The sequence below is a fragment of the Zonotrichia albicollis genome, chromosome 9 (assembly GCF_047830755.1).
Source record: "Zonotrichia albicollis isolate bZonAlb1 chromosome 9, bZonAlb1.hap1, whole genome shotgun sequence".
NCBI lineage: Eukaryota > Metazoa > Chordata > Aves > Passeriformes > Passerellidae > Zonotrichia > Zonotrichia albicollis.
The window spans coordinates 7,197,089-7,218,018 of record NC_133827.1 but is presented as its reverse complement, the minus strand read 5'-3'; the positions used below and the strand labels follow the sequence as shown (position 1 = coordinate 7,218,018).

Sequence of the window (20,930 nt, the reverse complement as noted above, 5' to 3'; positions counted from 1 at the left end):
GTATTCCTCCATCCTTATCTTCTCCCTTTTTCTTTCATTTCTTACCAACTTTGTAAACTCTTCAGAGCAAGTTTGCGTTTTTATACAGGGCTTGACACAACATAGAGCATTGTACGCTCTGAGCAATTGACATATATAACATAAAAGGAAACCAGATCTTAAATTGTCCTGTTATATTACCTGGTTTCACTTATCACTGATATGCAGATTCTGCCTCAGAAGAATCTTTTGACAGACACTGAACAATCTGATGGCTGGTTAGGAACAGCTGGGGTCTTGGAGACCTACAAAAGTGTAAGGGGCTATTTAAATTATGAATTCAGCATAACAGGTAAATAATTATGTTTAAAAGATGACCCTATCACCTCAAACTATCAACTGCTAATACCACCATGGGATTTCCAAGTTAGCAAGTTTTCTCCTCCAAATTTTCTCCTCCTGAGAAAATGCAATGGTTTCAGGATGGCTGCAGATGTGGAACATCACTTCTGTCATATTCACAAGGTTTTATTCATGGCCAGAGCAGTGGAAAAGCAGCAAACAGGTGTCCAAGGCATAATTTTGTAACTATTTAGGACAGGATCAGATATGACAAATTCCAATCTTAAACTTTTGACTTAATCTGAGAAGCTTAGAACCTGCCTGCACAAGTCCTCTACATACAAGCCATACTTAGGAGGCTGGATTCCCAGGTGCTGGAAGTTCACCTGTTTAGTGGTGAACACAGTGATGGCAGGTTAACAGCTGGGCTTGATCTTAGAGGTCTTTTCTAATCTTAATTATTCTAGGATTCTAGAAAGCCACTGTTTGCAAAGGGACTCCACAGAAAAGACAAATCAATTCTTAAAGAGCCTAAAGAAGGTTATTCCCTTAGAAGGGTTCTGCTGCTTAGCTCGAAGGAGAAAGGTGGCTTCTTGATCCCTAATATTGTTCATCTATCTTTTAGTTGGAATTAAAAAGATAATCTGGAATTGTTCATAGCAGCGGATGTGGAATAGACAACATTGTCATTTCTTGTGCTGTTTTGTAGAGTACAAGGGGTAAACAAGATAAGTGCAGCAGTTATCATTTATTACATGCTTAAGTCCCATACATCATTTACTACTGGATGAGAGCATCTTGGGAGGGCAGGGGAATTCTGACTGGGAAAGCAGAAGCTCCAGGTAGGAATGTCTTCTAAAACTAAAAGCAAATAAAGAATCGCCTATCCCTTGTAGCTGTAGGTAAGATTGCTTACATATTTGTAGGGGGATAGAACATAAGTAAGTAAAGGTAGTGTAGAAAGTAATCTTACCCCCTAAAGAGTTGCAGCTGAGCCAATTATTAGAGATTGGGAACAGGCCTGATGTTAACAGGCCACAGCTGTAGCCAATAAGCAGAGTGTTATAAAAGAGTGGCTTGGTTGGCTGAGGGGAACTGGAGTCAGTTGGCTGCTGTGAGGACAAGGAAGAGTCAGTGCCTAGAGGGGCTATCTACAAGGAACATCAAAGAGCTATGAAACTCCAGCAATATGGGGCCCTTGCAGTGTAATGACAACACATACTGACACTTTAAAAGGTAGACTAAATAAAAACATGCAGCAAGAAACATTTCCCTGGGAAACTACTTCCACTGTTACGTTATCTACTTATTTTGAGTATATGTTTAACTGTGGGGGGAGGGGAAAAAAGCATTTTCTTTGTTTTATTAACTCCACTGCTCCAATAGGCAAAACATGGAATTGAATAGTAATATAGAAACTGGAAATAAGACACAAGTTTTCATTTTCATCTTTATTACAAAATTATTAAAAACTACTCTGCTAACATTTTGAAGTTAAATTTAAATAAATCTTCACAGTGCACCAGGCTACCAAAAGGGAGTAAAGAAGGTAAACAAGTTAGGCAATGTATTTTGTTCTCCATTACAAACAGTCAGAACTCAGGAACCTGCCATCAGGAAAATCAATTTGTCCAGCACCTCTGCCTCAACTGCTATAAATGAGTAAGTGGCAGAGGCCTCATTACATTTTCTTTATATTTTTCAAAGTAAATTTAAGAACAACAAATGATACACAAAGGGTACAATTCTTTAATATATTTTTAAAGGGATCATTTTTTTGTTAGCTGAAAAATACAGCTCACAAGCATGGCTTTATAATGTTCCAGAACATAAGGAAAGAGTCTTTTAAAAAATACATACAATCTGTTAAAACTTCAGAATTTTTAAGATGTTGAGGCTGATCATTTACAATGTCATCAAAAAATTAACACCATATACACAAAGACAGAATTATCAACTGTTTTAAAAGTAACATTTTATATAGAATATGGACAGTCAAGAATTCATATGCCAGTAAATATAATCACTGTTCCTTTTATTTTCTCTAAGGCAGACAGAGTAGGAAGATACACTGCCTTCATAACTATATTAGTTCAAAACCTATTGTTTTGCAAAAAAAAACTTTAAGAAAACATGTATCATTCAGAATTGTTTACTTCCATTGACTATTGAAAAACAATACAATTCTTTATTATAATTTTTAAAAATAGCACAAGCTACAGTACAGCAGCAGCAATGTGCTATCAGCTCAGATTTGATAGCTGCAGTGAAAATACTTTAAAATATCATTCTTTTCTTGAGGTTTGAAAAAGAACAGGGATGAACTTACACTTAACATTGTTGGCAGATGAAAAATTATTGTTTTAACCCACCATATTAACCTGATGGGTTAATATGATTATTCTTCAAAAACCACAAGCCTATAGAACCACAAAATGCTTATTCTCTAGGGTCATGTTAAACATTGACCAAGAAGGAAAACTGCAGAGTAACTAGCCCAGTTATGCCAGCTTTTTACCATTCACTGGATGGTCAAATGTGATTTTGGGGTGGCTGACCACCAGGAACCACCAAAGAAACCCCTGGTACAGAAGAACGTGTATGCAAAGGGAAGGGAGCCTGTGTTAATGATTTTGGGGAAATTAATATCATCAATGTCAATGAATATGTATGTAAAATTAAGAATATAAACAGGAGCTTTCTCTGTAATCAGCATACAAATATTTCAGAGAAGATACTCCCTCATGCACCTGACCGAATAAAGAATGCCTGCTTCTCAAAGCTGCACTGCTGTTAAGGGGTTTTTGGTAACAAAAGTATCTAAATATGTTCAGATCATCAAAATAAGGGACCACCTTGCACAGAGGGGAGATAGCATTAAACAGATATATTGTCACTTAAAGAGTTCTAACTAAAATGCAATTGGTTTTATTTCTGTTACCTTTAGGTGCACCGTCAATAATAAGGCTAAGTTCAAGAGGCCCCTGGGATGATGTGGAATTTCAGAAGGTATAGATGTTTAAGACCCAGTTCAGTTTTCATTCTCCAGAAGAGTGAAATAATCAATGTGCTGAAACTTCAAGACCTCATTTCCCCAGCTGGTCCAACCAGGCTGTAGATTGCGAGCAAACAACTCCAAGCATTCCACATCTGGCTTGATAAACTCTGCCAGAACTGCTGTGCAAGAGAAAAAAAAAAGACAACAACAATGACAATGGTACAAATAACAATAGTAAAAAAGTAAAACCTCCCCTGTGATGCTGGCAGAATAAAAAAATGAATGTTTCATTAAAAAAGGGAGAGACAGCAAATTAATTTCAGAGGTTTCATCAAACAGCTGGACTATTTATAGTGAGAAAGTAATCTTAAATAAATGCCCTTGAGATTCTGAAAAATACTGTCAAGGCCTTCAATAGCCTTGATTTATTGGTTTTCATTTAGAGAAAGGGAAGGAGGATTTATTTCAGCCTCTACATAAATGATTTCTGAATTTTTTTACTAATATCAACCAAACACCTCCTAAAGCCTTACTTAGCTCCAATAACATGGGGGCAATACTTATATATATAAATAAATAAATACATAAACCCTTTCCTTAATTAAGAGCACACTCTCTTTTCCTCTGTACCTTAAAGGGGATAAAAGTATTTTTGTAATGAAAACATTATCAAAAGTAAAAAGTAATACTATTATCAAAAGTTAAAAGTAATACCAGTTAAATAAGTACAGCACTAAAAGGGCTAAAAAAATGCAGGAACTATTTTTTTCCCCAATATCAACCTGGCACCAGAAGAGATATTTCTATAACTGTTACTGCTATTCAGTAACATAAATCTCATATTTCTTTTATAGTTGGGGATTTTTGCTGCCTAAATCCAAATATAAAGACGTCTGTCATTAACATCAACTGTGTCACTGATCACTGGTATTCTTGGAGATAGAAAAAGATCTTGCATTTTGCTTGAAAAGTATTATAGTAAAGAGTTTATTGTTAAATGTGTTACTTGTCATATAGAACCATTTAGTCTGTGGCTGGTTTGAGGAACTCCTTAACTACGTTTCATGAAATGGCTACAAAAACATGAGAAAAGCAAAGGGTTAAGGAGCCCCCAACACAGAGAAGGCAGAAAGACTGAAAAACTTATCTATACTAAAAACTGCATGTTAAGTTTTGTGTTTTGCTGCTGAAGATAAAAGAAGAAAAAGTATGGAAACATGACCCTTTCCAAAGAATACTTTGGTCATTTTTAGATCAGATCTGCTAGTGATTTCTGCGTATCTGTCACTTAAAAATACAGCTCATAAGGCCAACATTTTGCTGCTTCACTCAGCCTCTTCAGATATGATCACTGCATAAAGCAAAAACACATCCAGTCAACATACACTGAAGTATGAGAGGAAATTTTTTGGTGCAATCCAAGTACTGACTTTTTGCATCAAGTTTGCCAGTCACAGATGCCCTATGTGAGACCCCAGCTGGTCAGGCCATAGATTGCTCCTGTTGCAGAAAGATGAGCACCCGCTTCACTTTCTAGTGTTAGCCAACCCAAGGTGCATTTCCTACCTACGTGATCACTTCTTCCAAAGCTCCACTGTATTAAAAACTTTTCTGTAAATATTGTTAATGGGTGTTTCCAGGCTTTTTTGTATTTTGGCATGGTGTAAAAATCTATTCGCCTTCTCCCAATCTTTAACAAATGTCACATGAATGTCTCAGATGGGCTATCATCAAGGCAGCTTTTAATCTAAAAAATACTGCTACCAGAAGGAATCTTATTCCAAAAACCTGCTTCTTTTAGAGGCAAGATAAAATGTTTAAACAAATCTAGCATTTACAGAGAAGAGTCTGGGAAGTTTAGAGGAAAATGTACATTCTGACAGAAAACTCACACACTGTTTGGTGTCGTGGGTGTTCATCTAATTAGACACCACTTATGAGTAGTTGCTTAATATCATTTTGCAAACACATCATAATAAAAAAGTGGTAAATTTTATTGTTCTTTTCACAGCTCCATTAAGATAAGAATTTCTTGGGCATAATTTGCTGACAATTTGATCAGAGGGCCAAAGCACCTCCCCTAGGAGGACAAGCTGAGAGTTGGGGTTGCTCATCCTGAAGATGAGAAGGCTTCAGGAAGACCTGATTGTGGATTTTCAATGCTTAAATAGGGGCTATAAGAAAGAAGGCAACAAGCTTATTTTAGCGGGGCCTGCAGCAATACGACAGGGGATAAAGGTTTTAAATGAAAATAGGATCAATTCAGACCAGATATAAGGAAACAATTGTTTACAATGAGGGTGCTGAAACACTAAACAGATTGCTCAGAGAGGTGGTAGATCTTAAAATTCATAAGTTAAAAATAATCTTCATAGCATTGGGTTCAGTAATCCAAAGCAGTTTCAGAAGTCACCAAAAACTTTCATGCCTAAAAGAACAAATTTGAAAAGCACATATCAACCAATCTCAAAGACTGGCTCACCAGAAAGCAAAAAAGGGGTAGCCAAGAAACCAATCAGTTCAACAGAAGCAGGAAAAGTGTGCCAGTCTTTCTATCAATTTGGTTCTAGAATTTAAAAAGGAAGTCGCAGGAATCTCCCTCTCTCCTTCTGGCAGAGACAACATCTTTTTAAACTTCGAGGGCTTTTTAAAAAAACCAGACACATTACATATAATTTGAGATCACATTATAGTATGATTCTTCATTGCTAGGTTGTAGGCATTTACATAATCACATCAGGCAGTAACTTGCACTGCAACGAAATTACCATATCAAAAGAGCTGAATTTTGCTGGCTTAAAATCTCATTACATTGGTTTCCTTCAAATAGGAAAAATCAGTGTTCAAGTCCCAAATTATGTCTTCTTTGTTAGACCTTTGTATCACCAGTAGACTATCTTAACACACATGGATCTGATCTGCAGCCCTCAAGCAAACCCTTGGGGTTTTTCCTCTGAAAACAGCTTAGAGGAGTTCCATCAGTAGAAAAATTAAGTATTGAGTTTTTCTACCACAGGAATAGATTGAAAAACAAAACCCAGAACACAATTACTTCTATCCACTTACAGATACCACTGACAGGAAACAGGTTAAATAGATTATAAACAGCCTGTTCTTTATCATTTGCAGGTGTCACAAACACCAAGACAGCAGCTCAGGTACTTGAGCACCTAATGCCCTAGGACACGTGAAGCGAGCACAAAGGTAGCTGGCAGACACAACAGCTCCAGAAAACCCATTTCATTCCAAAGCATAATCCAGTGGCCAGGCAGGAGACTTGACACACCTGCACATTCCTAATCCCAGACACATATTGAAGATGCATGCTCAGAAAATTGTTTAAATGAGCTAAAGAATTATCTTTGAAACAAGCAACATTTTTTGAACTTCCACTGCCTAAAAAGCAAGTTCTGCATTGATAAATTGGATATATAAAGTGAAAATAAGCGTCTGCTTTTTCACTGCCTGATCAGTGAGCCTTGCAAAGCACAAAGCACAAGTTATTTCAGTTTAAAATAACCCTTCAAAAGAGTTTGCGACATAGAGGTCCTTATTGCCCAATTTGTCTAAACCCTGGACCAGAAAATGATCTGAAATCCAGCTCAAAGATGGCATTACAGCACTCCGTCTTTCCTGAACTTCAAGTTAAATCTAGATGCTGATGCAACAATCAATTAGTCTTACAGCAAGGGCTCACAAGGCCTATAAGGAAACAAAAGGCATTTACTTCTTTTAGTTCCAAGCAAACCTTTATAACATGGCCTAATAAACCATCATTGCTACAGGAGGAGGGACCTCCCATGACTCCTCATTGCACAGTTCTGCTGAATATATGCAAATTGGCTAGAACATAGCCAAGAATTAATTCCACTGCTTTTAGGCAAACTCCTACACAACAGCATTATTTTCTGACAATAAATGCATATACTTAAAAACTGGAAGAGCAATGGCTATAACAAGAACAATCTGTAATACAGGAAAAGGAAAAAAGGTGATGTGAAGTTATGTAGAACTTCATACATATCTGTAACAGAGTATCTTTTGTGCTCTCTAAGAGCACCATTGAATTTAATTAGGAAGAAAACCTGCTGTTATTTGAATCAAAACCTGGAGTAATAAAATTTGATTTTAACACATTTGCATAAAGCAGCTTAAGTACATTTACAATGACATATTAGAGCTCTAAGCATTGAACACAGCACATGCATCACCAAAACCCCTACAGTTGCAATTTCATGGTTAAATGCACTGTAGGAACACAAACATCTCTTTTTGATGGCTTACTTTAATTTACATCTTTCTTTTCCCCCAGAGAGATAAACTCTTATAATCAGTCATTAAGTGGCTACATATGTACCAACATACAACCTTTATTGTTGTAATAAGAAACAAAGTGCCAGACAGCATCAGTAAATACTAATATTTTTGGCTTTGTTACTACTAAAACAAAGCATAAAGAATGTGTCTGACTCATCAAGTGTCCTTCTCCCCCCTTGCCAAATCCCTGCTTCTGTTCAAATTTCTTCTGAACCCCTCTAGGATGTAGCTCAGCTGCTCTCTACTGGCTGCTTGAGATTATTGCCTGGTCGTGAAAGCAACACCTTGTACAGCACAAAAGTTAAAGCATCAGCAATCAGCTTTTGCTTTACTGTCTACCTTTTCATTACATAACCATATTCTGCATAGACCTGCCAAAAAACCTGTAGGATATACGTGGATTTTCACAAAAACTTTTTAAACTATTCATATTGCTCCAAGCAAGTTCATTTTTTCAAAGAGAAATACAAATGCTGCCCAATGTTATCAAATCCCATTACTCAACTGAAGACTCAAGGAATACACCCAAAAATTAGGAAAGACAGTTTCCTTCAAATTCCACTCAGGGTTATAATTTATAACGTATTCTCCAATATGGTTTCTAGATCTGCCCTACAAAATAATTGCTCCGAGGACCATTGTTGCACTAAAATTTTCCATAATACATCCAAACTGCTGGTTTGCACCCTTGGATGCCTCACAAGTCTCCTGTTTGTGTCCAAGTTTGCTGATAAATATTGGCTTGCTAAAGAGACCCTAGTGACAGCCTCATAAATAACCACCCCACTGTTCATTAGCTTAAATCAACACATATACACCCTGCTGTAGCCCTAATTCTTGGAGATGTGGCTTCAGGATGGCACAAAGATCCTTCTAGAACTGCCCTTCTGTTTCTTCCATTTTTAGCTAACCAAAGTATGTCCTTTCTACTAGTTTTTTTAACAGGTGTGTGTGTATGTATACATATATATATATGGTAATTTAATAAATGCAAGCCCCCAAACACAGATGCTAGAACATCCCTGGAGATACAACAATTGCTCAGATCAAAAGTAGTTCTACCCCTTGGGAAGAGAAAAAGAAAAGCATATCAGTGAAGCAAAGTGTGACACCTCTCCTCTCCAAGAGCATTAAACATTTCTTCTACTTGCCTTTCTGATGTGAATACAAAACACCTGGAATATTTGCAGACTCATTGCGAGCTTCCCCCTTGGTGGAGGATTAAATCGATTTTGGGTGAGATTTTAAATATATTTCTTACCACAGCCTCGGAAAGTTCTAAGGTGCTGTAATGATGAAAGAAGTACCACTTCCTATTGACTAAATTAGTCAAAGTGCTCTAGAACAATTCTTTGTACCAACTCTAAAAAGTTTAATTTATACCCACACTAACTGGCTGGCTGGAATTACTGCATCAATTTCAGTGAGCAAAACACAACTTCAGTGAGCGAAATACAACTCCTCAGAAACAAGCAAGGCATACCTTATTTTTTGCCTCTTGTTAGCAGTCTTAAAATAGTTAAGTTTTTGGATTTAAAGGCATAATTGCACTGTAGGCATATAATCAATTCATGCAGATATGTAAACATTTATTTCAGGATGACATAATAAAGAAACAGGTTTCTGCTTTCCTGTTTTATGTACTCCCAAAGTTCTCTCCCACACAAGGTACTTTAGGTCATTTGTCACGACTTCATATATGAAGTATCTGTAAAACTGTTTCTGCAGCATTTAAAAGATAAATTTTGAAAAATGCAATATTTTTTCTACGTCTACCCAAAATGTTCGCACAGTACTACTTGAAGTTCTGCTTTTCACATTAATTTTCTCTCAGGATGAGGTGCTTCAGAACACTTTAAGAGGAACCACAAGTTCTGTTGAGTAAAATTGCTTGACAGATGGGAAATTAAGGCATTTCTAGGTACATCCCATAATGAGGCATCCAAGATCACTGTGCTACAGAAACATTAGGCATAAAAACCAAAACATACCAGCAAGAGGAGGTTTATGTGAATGCAGACTGCAGGGTATGCTGACAATTAACTGATGCTCTGGAATTGGAAGAACACCTTCAGATTTCCTGTCATATAAATCAGAAAAGAAAAGAAATGTGAGAATGAATGAATGAATGTTACCCAATGTGATGCTACAGCTCTTGCAGAGTTATTTCAGATGGGAGATAACACACAGAATGTTCATTCACAAACTTCAAAGTCCAAGGGAAATTAAATGTTGCTCAGACATAATACATAAAACAACTTATGAAACAAATTATGAAATCATTGAGGCTTTGGACAAAACATGGTTTACAATAGCCATGCAAAGCCACTGAGAACAAACAATGCAGTCTTTTATGTCAGTATGTATGGAACAACAGCAGCATCCCCAAAATGGCATCAGCCTGTGCCAAGGGCTCGTGGTCCAAGAGAACCTGTCAGCAAAGGAAGCCCTGTCCACAAGGCTTTTGTCCAAGAGTTTCCCAAGAGAGCAGATGCAGGAACACACAGGGGTTCCCTTCTTTAGTCTCACTAAGGCACTCCCTTACTCCAAAGCTAATAAGGCTATCTTTAGGTTCACAATCAGCCAAGAGATTTTGGGACATTATATTGCATTATGAGTTAGTGATACATACAAAGGGAATCCTAGCAGCTGAAAAAAAAAAAAGACATTTACCATAAATATCCTGACATACCTTAAGGCTTCCTTTACATCTGCCTGAACTCTCCCCAATATGAGAACTTCATAGGGTTTTTTGTGCAAAGAATCCAAAGGCAACACAAATTCTCCAGCTGTAGTAATCTGACACAAAAGAGTTAAAAATATACAGCAGAAAATTTTAATATCCCATATTTTCCCAAGACCTTTTCCTTTAAAAAAAGAAGGATATTGATGATATCACAGCTTTCAAATAGCGACGTAAATGGTAGTAAATAGACAAATGAGAAGAACACAAAGTGTCATAGTGCAAGTCTTCTCAGTCTCCAAGAAAGCAACAAAATAAAGAACTTACTTTTACCCAGTGCCACTCAGCAAGTGTTTTCACTGACCAGTGAGGATAAAGTTCATCCTTAACAAAACGTAAGTGCTTCTGTCTGTTAGTCACCCACATGACTACAAGACAATTTGGAGCAGCTAGTGCTGGTACAGGAATCTGCTTGATTTGCCATGAAGACAAGTAGCTGTACCTGTGCCAATAAAGTAAGAAAGCAAATTAGCATATACCAACCATAAAACTTTCAAAGCAAAACAAATGGATAAAAAAATTACACAGACCACTCACTTCAAGAATCATCTCCTGACAATCTAAGTCATAAAAATAGTTCAAGACTGACACCCAGTGGACAATTCCGAGAGATTTGATATAAAATCATTAGTGTATGAACATAAGTTTTGCTGAGCAGAACCTTGAACTATGTACTTTCACTATGCCTTGAAATAAAGCACTATTAGTTGTGACTCTTAAGTTTAGGAGCCCATGTTTCTTTTCATTTAAGAACTATCAGATGTAACTCAATATTCTCATCCTTGTGCCAGAACAAAGCTATTTAGTGAACAGCTTCTTAGGCAATGTAATGCTATTCATTTCTCATAATAAACTCTCTTCTGAATGAAAATGACAAGTGAGTCACACTAATTTGAATGGCAACAGAACAGGTCATTAGAGATAACAACTTCTCCAATTATTTTCACAAGTTGTTCATTTTTTTTAATTATCAGCCATGGTGGAAGTTTTCTAGGTTATTCAAAACCATTCTGCACTTTTCTGAACTAACTGAATGCTACATTGGTGAATCCAGGATGCTTTCCAGATCCTGTCCTGTTCTACCATTTTTTTTTCATGATGCAATTCTACACTATCAATAAACTGCAGCTCGTGGAACCTACACACTGCAGCACCAAAAATATTGGCACACTGCCTAATGAAAATTGGCAGCCACCATGTGGGTAGCCAGGACCCTACACAATGCTACAGTGAGAAACAGCAAACAAGGATAAAATCCAAATACCTCCTGGACTGTCTAGAGGAGAAAGTATTCACCTAGATGAGAAATGCTTCACAATGACTAGCTGCCAACAAGATAATTATGAGCAGTGATGGCTCCTCCATTTTTTGCCTTTATTTCATAAGGGAGAAAGGATCTTGGTGACTAACTTATGCTCATAACTACAATTATTCTCTGAGTACCTTATATACTCAAGAAAGACACTTCTGAATGAGAAATGTCTCATTTGAATGAGAGTTTAGAGAGGTTTCTGAAGGGCTTTCAAAGGACAGCCTACACATCCGTCCCTACATCTTCAAATGTTATGTCTTCATAACAAGATCAAAAGCCACGGCAAACTTTATTCTAGAAAGTTGTAAGACCATATTTCCTGTCCACCCTTCTTTCAAAGAGATACAATTCCATGGTAATAAGAGGACTCCACTAGCATAAACATGATGTTACTCAGCAGTGGAGGAAGCCCATAAAAAATTAAGTTAATAACTTCATAAACTACAGTACTCAGAGCTCCTATTGCACTAGAAGATTTCACTGCTGCATTATCATGTTTTTCTAAACATTAGACTCAAGCTTAAGTTACACCTCAAATTAAATAAAAACACACTCCAACTTCCTAGCAAGATTTCAGTCCTGGAAATACTTACATATTTATCTAGCTTTATGTCCACTGAAGAAACCTTATTAATTACAAACTAATATGTGCATGATCTGGGCTGTACAGAACAGCTGAATCCATACTTTCTTTGTAAAGAGCTAACATTCTCTCACCAGCTAGATAATTCAAGATCTACTCTTGCAAATATCTTGTATGCCAAGTATCCAACACATTTCAGTGAAATACCTAAGGCAGTCCATAGATTTGAAGGTAAGCATGTGTGAAAATATTTACAAGTTTGAGCTACAGTCTCACAGTGGTCCTGGATTGGATCAATATATTAAAATGTTAATTACCCTCTGTAATCTACGATGACAAAGTTTGGTTGATTTTACTAAAAAACATACCTGTTACTCCTTTTAACAGACTTGTTCTCCCATGGTGGATCAATCACAATTACATCATATTTTTTCTTGTCTGGCAAGTGAAATTAAAAAAAAAAAAAGAAAAATCAGTAAAGTAGCTTTAAAAAAAATCTATGAGTTAAAACAGATATATAGCAAAACTGCAAATTTCTTCTGTTCTTTTCAAATAAGAAGTTAAAAGACTTTTGACATGCTTGTGTTAATTCAGATAATCATATCCATAAAATTCAGTATTTTTTGGCTGATTACCTAAGGAAAAGACTTTTATGTGGTCTGTGTCAGATCCCTCTAAGAAAGTTTGAGTATCTTTAGGACTTTCAGGGAAAGAAAGGATAGCAGAGTGCAAGTCTCAAAAGTAAAATTTTTTCAAAGTTTCCCAACAGAAGTTATGCAATAAGGCATCCAGCTGAGTGAAAAGCTACAGCCCTGAATGCAAGATTCCTGTCCTGTTTGATCTTTTATCAGGCCAACAGAGACATGCAGAGCTTCAAGCCAGCTCTAGAAAACTGTTTTGCACTACTGGAGGTAAAGAGAGACAGATAGTGTATGAAATGAGAATCAATGAAGAGTAAAAGAACCGATAGAGTTTTCATGGGAGAAGCTGAGTTTACTTTAGCTGGAGGATAAAAGATACAGAACACATGCACAAAAAAACAGAACTCCCCAATTTTAATTCTCCAGAGAACATCTTTGTTCTTTCATTTAGTCTGACAGCAAGAACAACAGCTTAGTATTTGATGTTCATGAAATGTGATTACTACACATTATTCATTTAACACTGGAGGTGTTATCCTCACAGTGGACTGACCAGCAAGAATTACTTCTATTTTGGCAGGTGAAAGGGAAGATGAAAAATAACAATTAAAATGGACAGCAGATTTACTCAGGAAAAAAGTCTACAGTCAGGGCATTATGTTAACATTCACTGTTGCTTATTTCAAAAGCATTTGCTCAGATTTCTTGGACTGCTCTGTAACTCTTTGGAGAATCTTATATGCTCCACTGTGGAGAGTGGTAGCAGAATGATAATAATCTTCTTTCTTTCCTACAGATGAAAACAGCTTCCTAGCTAGATTTTGGACTTCAAATGCAAAATTATTATTTAGATAGCAAGATTCTACTTCCTGATTATCTTCTCAATAAAAAACAAAATTAAAAAATCATAGCATCTAAATTACATATGCTTCCTCTCTTCTCATGTGCAATTAAAAAAAATCTAAAATTACTGATTAGAGGGAAGAGCAGTAATGCCCAGCTCTTGCTCACAGGCAACATCTTTCCTGTAAGACTGTCTGGTAAATCCTAGCTATGACTGATAGTGACAAAAATAATAGTAATAATAATGAAGGTCAATTTGAAAGCTACTGGAATGGCACTGAAGACTTATGCATGCTGTCAGCTTAGGGCTGGGGATAGTGCCTTGGATAGCTTTTGATCTACTTTTACAGAGAACTTGATTATTCCAAAATCCCCTCATTTCCCTGTTGCTGATTTTTACATAAGCCAATACCCTCAGCTGTGAAACACAGAAGCTGAAAAGACAAGTCATGCTTGCTACTGGTGGTCTTGCCTTCCAGCTGGGTGCAACAGCCTCTCAAACTGTTACCCTCCCTGGGGGATACTGGGTTTTGTTCCACGACCTGTTTATTCCAATCTAAAAAGACCCTGCCACTGAACAGGATGAGTCTGTAAGTGAACATTAGCTTTATGGTGCACTACCTCATCCCCCCGCCATGGACTAATCTAGCTAAAAATCAAGACAGCAGCATCACCACTTCAGCAGCAGCATGGACCTACCTATGCTAAAGGCTTATCCTGTGGGACAGGGACCCAGCAGCACAGCTAGTTTCAATTCAACGTTTCCATGCCTTCTAAGCTGATAGCTGCTCAGAACACGCTCACAAACTGCTGCATTTTGGCTGAGACTTTTAAAGGAGCCTCCTGGAGACAAATAATCCCCTCATAACATGATTTCCTAGCCAACCTTCAACATTCCTTTGAAAGTCCTTACCTATTTGCACAAAGTTAGAAATATCACCTTGAAAGCCTGCAGCAGCATTTGCTATGAGCGTAATGCTATAGCTAAAATCTGTTCACTGAGTCATCTTGACATTAACTGCCCTTCTTGGGCAGGAGAAAACCACCTAAAGATACTTACAGTTCAGCAGGGGCTGTAAACATGAAATATCAGATAAGAGGAAACTGCTTCTTGGTGGCACCAAGTATTTCTGCCCCATTAACACAATAATCTTTGCACAGTTTGAGCTGTTTTCCACAACATACGAAAGCAGGTCCTGCTCTGCACTGGAGGTTTCCTCCTCTAGCACACATACAGCTTGATGGTCACTTTCATTCACAGCTGGAAACTGCTTTGCCATTTCACATAGTTCAGCCAACCCACAGACAATGTGCTGAGGAACATTATTCTTCCTGCAACTGAGTTTTGCAGTCATACGGTGAAGAAAACCACTTTTGAGTCCCTCTTGGACTAAATCCAAAGTCCCTTCCCAAATGAGCTTCCTGACCTGTATGGTGACAAAAAAAAAAAAAATAAAAAAAAAAGGAAAAAAGAAAAGATCTTTCAAGTGTCTGTTTGACCAGGGAATACAACTGAAATCAAAACATTTTCACTCTGCAGGCAGGGAAAAGTATCCTTGCCAATTACTGAGATCATTGGCTCAAAAGCTACAAAGGTTTTATAATAAGGCGTCTTGGTCTAACCCCAGCTGGCAACCAAGTACCACACAGCCATTTGCTTACACCACATGCCTCCCAGTCCCTGGTGGGGAGAAGAATCCAAGGAAAAAAAGCAAACCTCATGGGCTACTGTAAGATCAGTTTAAAAACTGAAACTAAAAAATTATTATCATTACTTTTATTATTGAAAAGTGGGAGTGAGACAGAAGTAATGCCCAAAAGACACAACTGATGCACAGTAAGAACACCTACTGACTGATGTCCAGCCCATCCCTAAGTAGCAAATCCATGGCTCCTGGCCAACTCCTATTGTTTATATAGTGAGCACGATATCCTATATCCTATGGAATATCCCTCTGGCCAGTTCGGGGCATCTGTCCTGGCTGTGTTCCCTCCCAGCTTCCTTTGTGCACCTGCTCATTGGCAGAGCACAGGAAACTGAAAACTCCTTGACTCAGGGTAAGCACGGCTTAACACGCTAATGTTTCAATTGTTGCAGTCAACATTACCCTCATGCTAAACCCAAAATGAGAATATTTGATGTTTTCCGACCTATCCTGACCAGGCTGGAAAGGACAAAGCAGCTGCATCTGGGTGCAGACATTTGGGCAACAGATCTAGCTTTAGCATTCAATATGTTAACTCTGGGGCTTTTTAGAAGTCTTAGGTTTATTTTTCATTTGCAGCACTCCCAACTCCATCAACTGTGCATTAGCTGTCCAGCTACCAAGCAGAAAACTGGAGAAAGAAAGAGTGATAAACTACTGAATAAAACATTTCAGACAACAGATGTGGAATATCATTGTTTCAACCAAACACAAATTTCAAAGCAATTATCTGAAGTTTAATTTAAAATTCTAATTTAATTTCAAGTTACTGTGCCCATGAACATCTTTTTAATTAAAATGTATACTGGGATCTAAAAATCAGTAATTTTCCACATTTCAATTCACTTCATAAAACAACAGTTTATGCATTTTACAGTCATACAGAAGTACCATCAGTAAATCAAATTAAAGTATCAGAACTCAATTTTTGCAACTTTTCTAAGTGGCAAACATCTCAAATAGCCTGTTAGTCAGTCCAGGATGACACAAGTCTTGGATGTATTTACACTGTCATTCACCTACTGGGGAGTCAGCACCTCCGCTTCACAAAATTTAGAGACCCATTTTATTCCAAATCATGGAGCCTTTATGAGTTTTGATTGTCAGTGAGGTGGGTTTATCCATTTGTCCATTGTCAGTTACAGGGGCTTTATTAAAGCCCCTGTAAAAAGCCATTATACTGTGGTTTCAAAAGCTTCTGATTACAGAATCTTCAAGATTACAAGAGGGCTTTACAAAATGCACTTTATTACAATTCCCAGATTAGTGGAAGAGGAAGAAAAAGATTTTTTTTTATAATTTAATAACGCCACCTCTAGATATCAGACAGTACAGAGTTATAAATTTTTAGTACCTAGGTTTGTGATAAAAAAAGCTCATATTGCTTCAACAGAATTAATAAACATATCTTCAGAAATTATACCTTCTTACATGCATGTGTTAATTTACAGATGGACAAAGTCTTGAATATGAAGCAATCAAAGCAGGAGATTTAACAAATGGCTGCTGAAGGAGTTTAGCGTATTTTGTACTCTTCCCTATATTGACACTGACTGAAATTCATACATGGATTCAACACCTGAAATTCATAGATTCACTTGCAAAAACAAAAAATTGCGGTTGTTTGGATTTATTTTTGATGAGTCTACAGATATAAATAAGTGTCAAAATAATCTGCCTTAACTTGCAGAGGTATAACCTTTAATAACACAAATTTAGTAAAAACCCAATACTTTCTAATCTGTGAATGATACAAGAGGCTAACTGGAGTCACTGATTTTTCCGAACTCTGTATCTTCCACATATTCACCAAATATCACCAAAGTTACACATACCTCCAAGGAATCAAACTTCTTTTTTTAATTTCTTTCCTTATTTCTATTGTTGAATGATTTTTTAGCCTTTGTGTTTTCATAATCATGTTGATGCTGAACTTCAAAGTTTTCTCCTTTAAGGTGATTCTGCACATGCACAGCTTATTCAAAAACATAATCACAGGACCTCTACACTGTATAAGCAAGTTTACACACACACATGTTTACTACAAGACTGTTGCTATATAAAAGAAAAAAGCATAGTCATCTAAATGTAGTTCAGGCAGAACAGATTTAAGCAAAAAGCCCAATATGATTAAACTTTTGTCAAAGGAAAGAAAGCAAGTGTAGTTCCTAGTTCAGGTTCACATTACTATTTGGGAAAGCAGTAAGAATACATCAAACATTACCTACAGATTGCATTTCTACAATTCATTACTATGTTTCAGTGTAATTCAGTTGTATCTTCGCCAGTACACAACAGACATAAGCATACAGACTTGAATTCAAATTCATTCATAATGTTTTAGTAGGACAATATAAAATGTCAGAGAAAGATTTTTTTTTTTTCAATTGCAGAATAAGATATTTTGAAGCACATTTGGTCACAAAGTGTTGAGTAACTCCAGCACAGTGTCCTGAAACACTGAAAGCTTATCTTCAGAACAGGTTACGATGCCAATTTCAAATCAGCCAATTCCTAACCTTCAACTCATCACAACACAATATTCAGTTGTCTATAACAGTCCAAGTTACTATATGAATGCAGCTTCCAGGTCTTTCTAATGTCTCAGATGCAAGTTCACATGTATCCACATAGAAGATCCATGCTGTAAGCACAAATTCAAATGAGGACTGGAGAGACTGACCTTCCTTTCCCTTTCCTTCTTTTCACCAGTGGAACAAGCTACAAAACCAGAATTTGTTTGCAACCATGCCCTTCACTCAGCACACGCCCAAAGTCAGGTAGCAGGTACTTGTAAAATATACATTTTTCCAACTTACCTTTGAATGGTATTCCAAAGCATCCAGTTCACCTTGGTTGAACACACATTTCCTTTTACGTTTCTGCAGAATTAGCAAAAACCAACAACAAAATCCATATCATTCCACAGTGAAATAAAAGGGGAAAACACATCAAAAATACCTGAATTACAAATGAACTCTAAAAGCAGAAGGAAGTTTCCTGTTTTTCTATCACAAGTCAAATAAGCAAAAAGATCTGAAAATACCTAACCTGCTGCACGCTTTCACAAGGTACATAGGCTTAAAACTGTTTTAAATTATTCATGGCACTAGAATCTGAAGGCACCTAGTGCACAGTTTGTGCTCATGCCTCCTTTGGGCCCATACTAAAAGTTTCAGCTGCCAAGGGCAGTTTACCAATTAGAGAAAAAAATTAACTATGTCTTCATGATTACATTTATTGGCTTAGACAAGTGACTCTTATTTTCTTTTATCCGTATGGAACAGTACTAAACAACACTGAAAGTAAATTCATACTGTCCTTCCCAATTTGATAATCTGCACAATCTCAACAGCTACCACAGCTTCAGACTGTGTACCTGACCACAACAAGTGTCAGGAGATTTCAGGAGCAATCCACTGCTTATGAGACACAGAATGCACATTACTGACATGAGGGACACAGGAATATTCTCAAAAGTTCCCACTCTTCTACACTACCTAAAAAGACTCAGGTATGCAAAACCATATTAGTAGTATATTATTTATCAAGGGATTACTGTAATTTACTGTGTTACAGATAACATACCTTCCTAGCAGTGGCAAGAGAATCTCCAGTGTCACTCTTTGCTCCTTCTTGGTATTCCTCTCTGTTGCTGTTGGCCTTTATTTCTGTCAGACTCACCTCAGGGCATCCCTGACACAGCTGCTCCTCAGGAGCTGCAGCTATATAGGGCTTAGAAATATCAAAGAACTCCTCCCGAAACACGTATCTCATTTTTGCTCTTTTACCTTCTGTTTCTACAGCATTTCCAGGACAGTAAGAAGGACCATTGCTTGATGAAGGGGTGGCAGCAAAAGTAGAAATACTGTGACAGTCTTCAGTAGATGTGGCAGAAGTACTGGGAGTGACACCACCAGGGTGTGCAAAGGAGTCACAGACCTCATAGCCACACTGGTTGATGAAAGAGAGATGATCCACAAGCCATCCCACTGCCAGACGATGTACCACGGACATCGTAAGTCCCCTTTTCAGGATGAAAAATCAGCTCCCTGAAACCATGGCCTTCATCAACCATTTGCTCTTCCTGGAGCAACCTCCTCCTGTGGGAATTTTTATAAGAATTCACTTTACAGAATTATCACTGTTTAATAAATTAGCACCTACCTTCTGACAGACATTTCCATGCCCACACAGGGCACACTGTTGAAACTCCTGACTTCATCTGCTTTCCCCATTATGTTCATCCCTATACCACTACTATTTTTATAGCAGCTAAATTTTACACAACTTTTTTATACTTTTATACGGTATGCACTTACTCTTTTTAACAAGTCAGAAAACAGCCCTATGACCCACCAATTAAGTCTAACACTATATGGTATGTGTGTATATCTACACACTGCATATACACCACATATACATGCATTTACACTACATGTCTTTACTATATATGTTACACACATGCTATGTAGACTACATATATACTATTTATATGCACATGCTATATATACACACATATGCTATATATATATTCACACATGTGAAAAATGCCAATCACTTGCTTTTAAAATTTTAAAAGTTTAATAGTAATAAAAATGGTTATAAAAATAGCAATATAATTAGAGTAATAATTATTTGGACAATTTAGATTAGGACAATATGAGACAATAGAAACAAAGAGTTACGGATGTCCAGGTACCTCTTTCTGGGCAGCATAAGCCCGAAAAAGGACAGCCATTAATGAAGGATTAACTCCTAAAAACAATAACCTGTTGCATATTCATACACCTCATACATGACGAATAAATTCCATTCAAACACAGGATTCTGTCTGGTCATCGTCAACTTCTTCCTCTTAACCCTAACTGGCATCTTCATGGCTGAGTGAGGAGGGAAGAAGTTAGAGAATTTATTGCTCTCTTATCAGGAGAAACTTTCTCTGAAAGATTTAGGTGTCCTGTGGCTGCTATCTCGCTGCAAGTCCTTTCTTTTAAAAAAATCTTACATAGCATAGTTTCTATTTTAACATTTTGTTATAACCTAAAACTACATTTAACACACTACTTAAGCAAATTAATACAGTATCACTTTCTAACATAACACATATAATACTCATTTTAATATTTGCGAAAAGCCAATCATAAAATATGCATTTTTCACACACATAAGCACACACATATATGCACATATACACACTATAGTTATATATACGTGCATACACCGTATCTACACACACACAAATATACATATATATACATATAGAGACATAGATCACTATGACAGCACCCGGGAGCAGTAACACAGGCACAAGGGCAGGGGCAGCCGCGGCCCCAGCGCTGCTGAGGCCGGGTGCCGACTCCCATCCCCGCGGGCACACAGGGACCGAGAGCTCGGGCTCTTCCCTAGGAAAACTCTCGGCGGCTTGAAAAAAACCCGGGGCTCGCCGTGGCCGGCAGCGCCTGG

At 37.3% G+C, this 20,930-nt stretch overlaps 1 protein-coding gene across 14 annotated transcripts in view; it reads right to left on the bottom strand.

Moving 5' to 3' along the window:
• Nucleotides 1-20,930, bottom strand: part of LOC141730099 (N(6)-adenine-specific methyltransferase METTL4-like) — a 52,612-nt gene that overhangs the window by 31,533 nt on the left and 149 nt on the right. For 7 of the 14 annotated variants that reach the window (XR_012581551.1, XR_012581548.1, XR_012581547.1 and 4 more), the window contains exons 2-10: nt 19,053-19,567; nt 18,284-18,346; nt 14,819-15,185; nt 12,643-12,712; nt 10,647-10,821; nt 10,329-10,435; nt 9,628-9,716; nt 3,263-3,498; nt 181-284 (exon numbers count right to left, since the gene is read on the bottom strand). Coding sequence is in view for 2 of the 14 variants with exons in the window: in XM_074546735.1 (XP_074402836.1) it covers nt 3,353-3,498; nt 9,628-9,716; nt 10,329-10,435; nt 10,647-10,821; nt 12,643-12,712; nt 14,819-15,185; nt 18,284-18,346; nt 19,053-19,481 (1,446 nt within the window). In the remaining 12 variants the exon portion in view is untranslated. Of the gene's footprint in view, nt 1-180; nt 285-3,183; nt 3,499-9,627; nt 9,717-10,328; nt 10,436-10,646; nt 10,822-12,642; nt 12,713-14,818; nt 15,186-18,283; nt 18,347-19,052; nt 19,568-20,930 lie in introns of those variants that run through there. The other 7 variants (XR_012581556.1, XR_012581552.1, XR_012581557.1 and 4 more) reach the window with 3 other exon arrangements.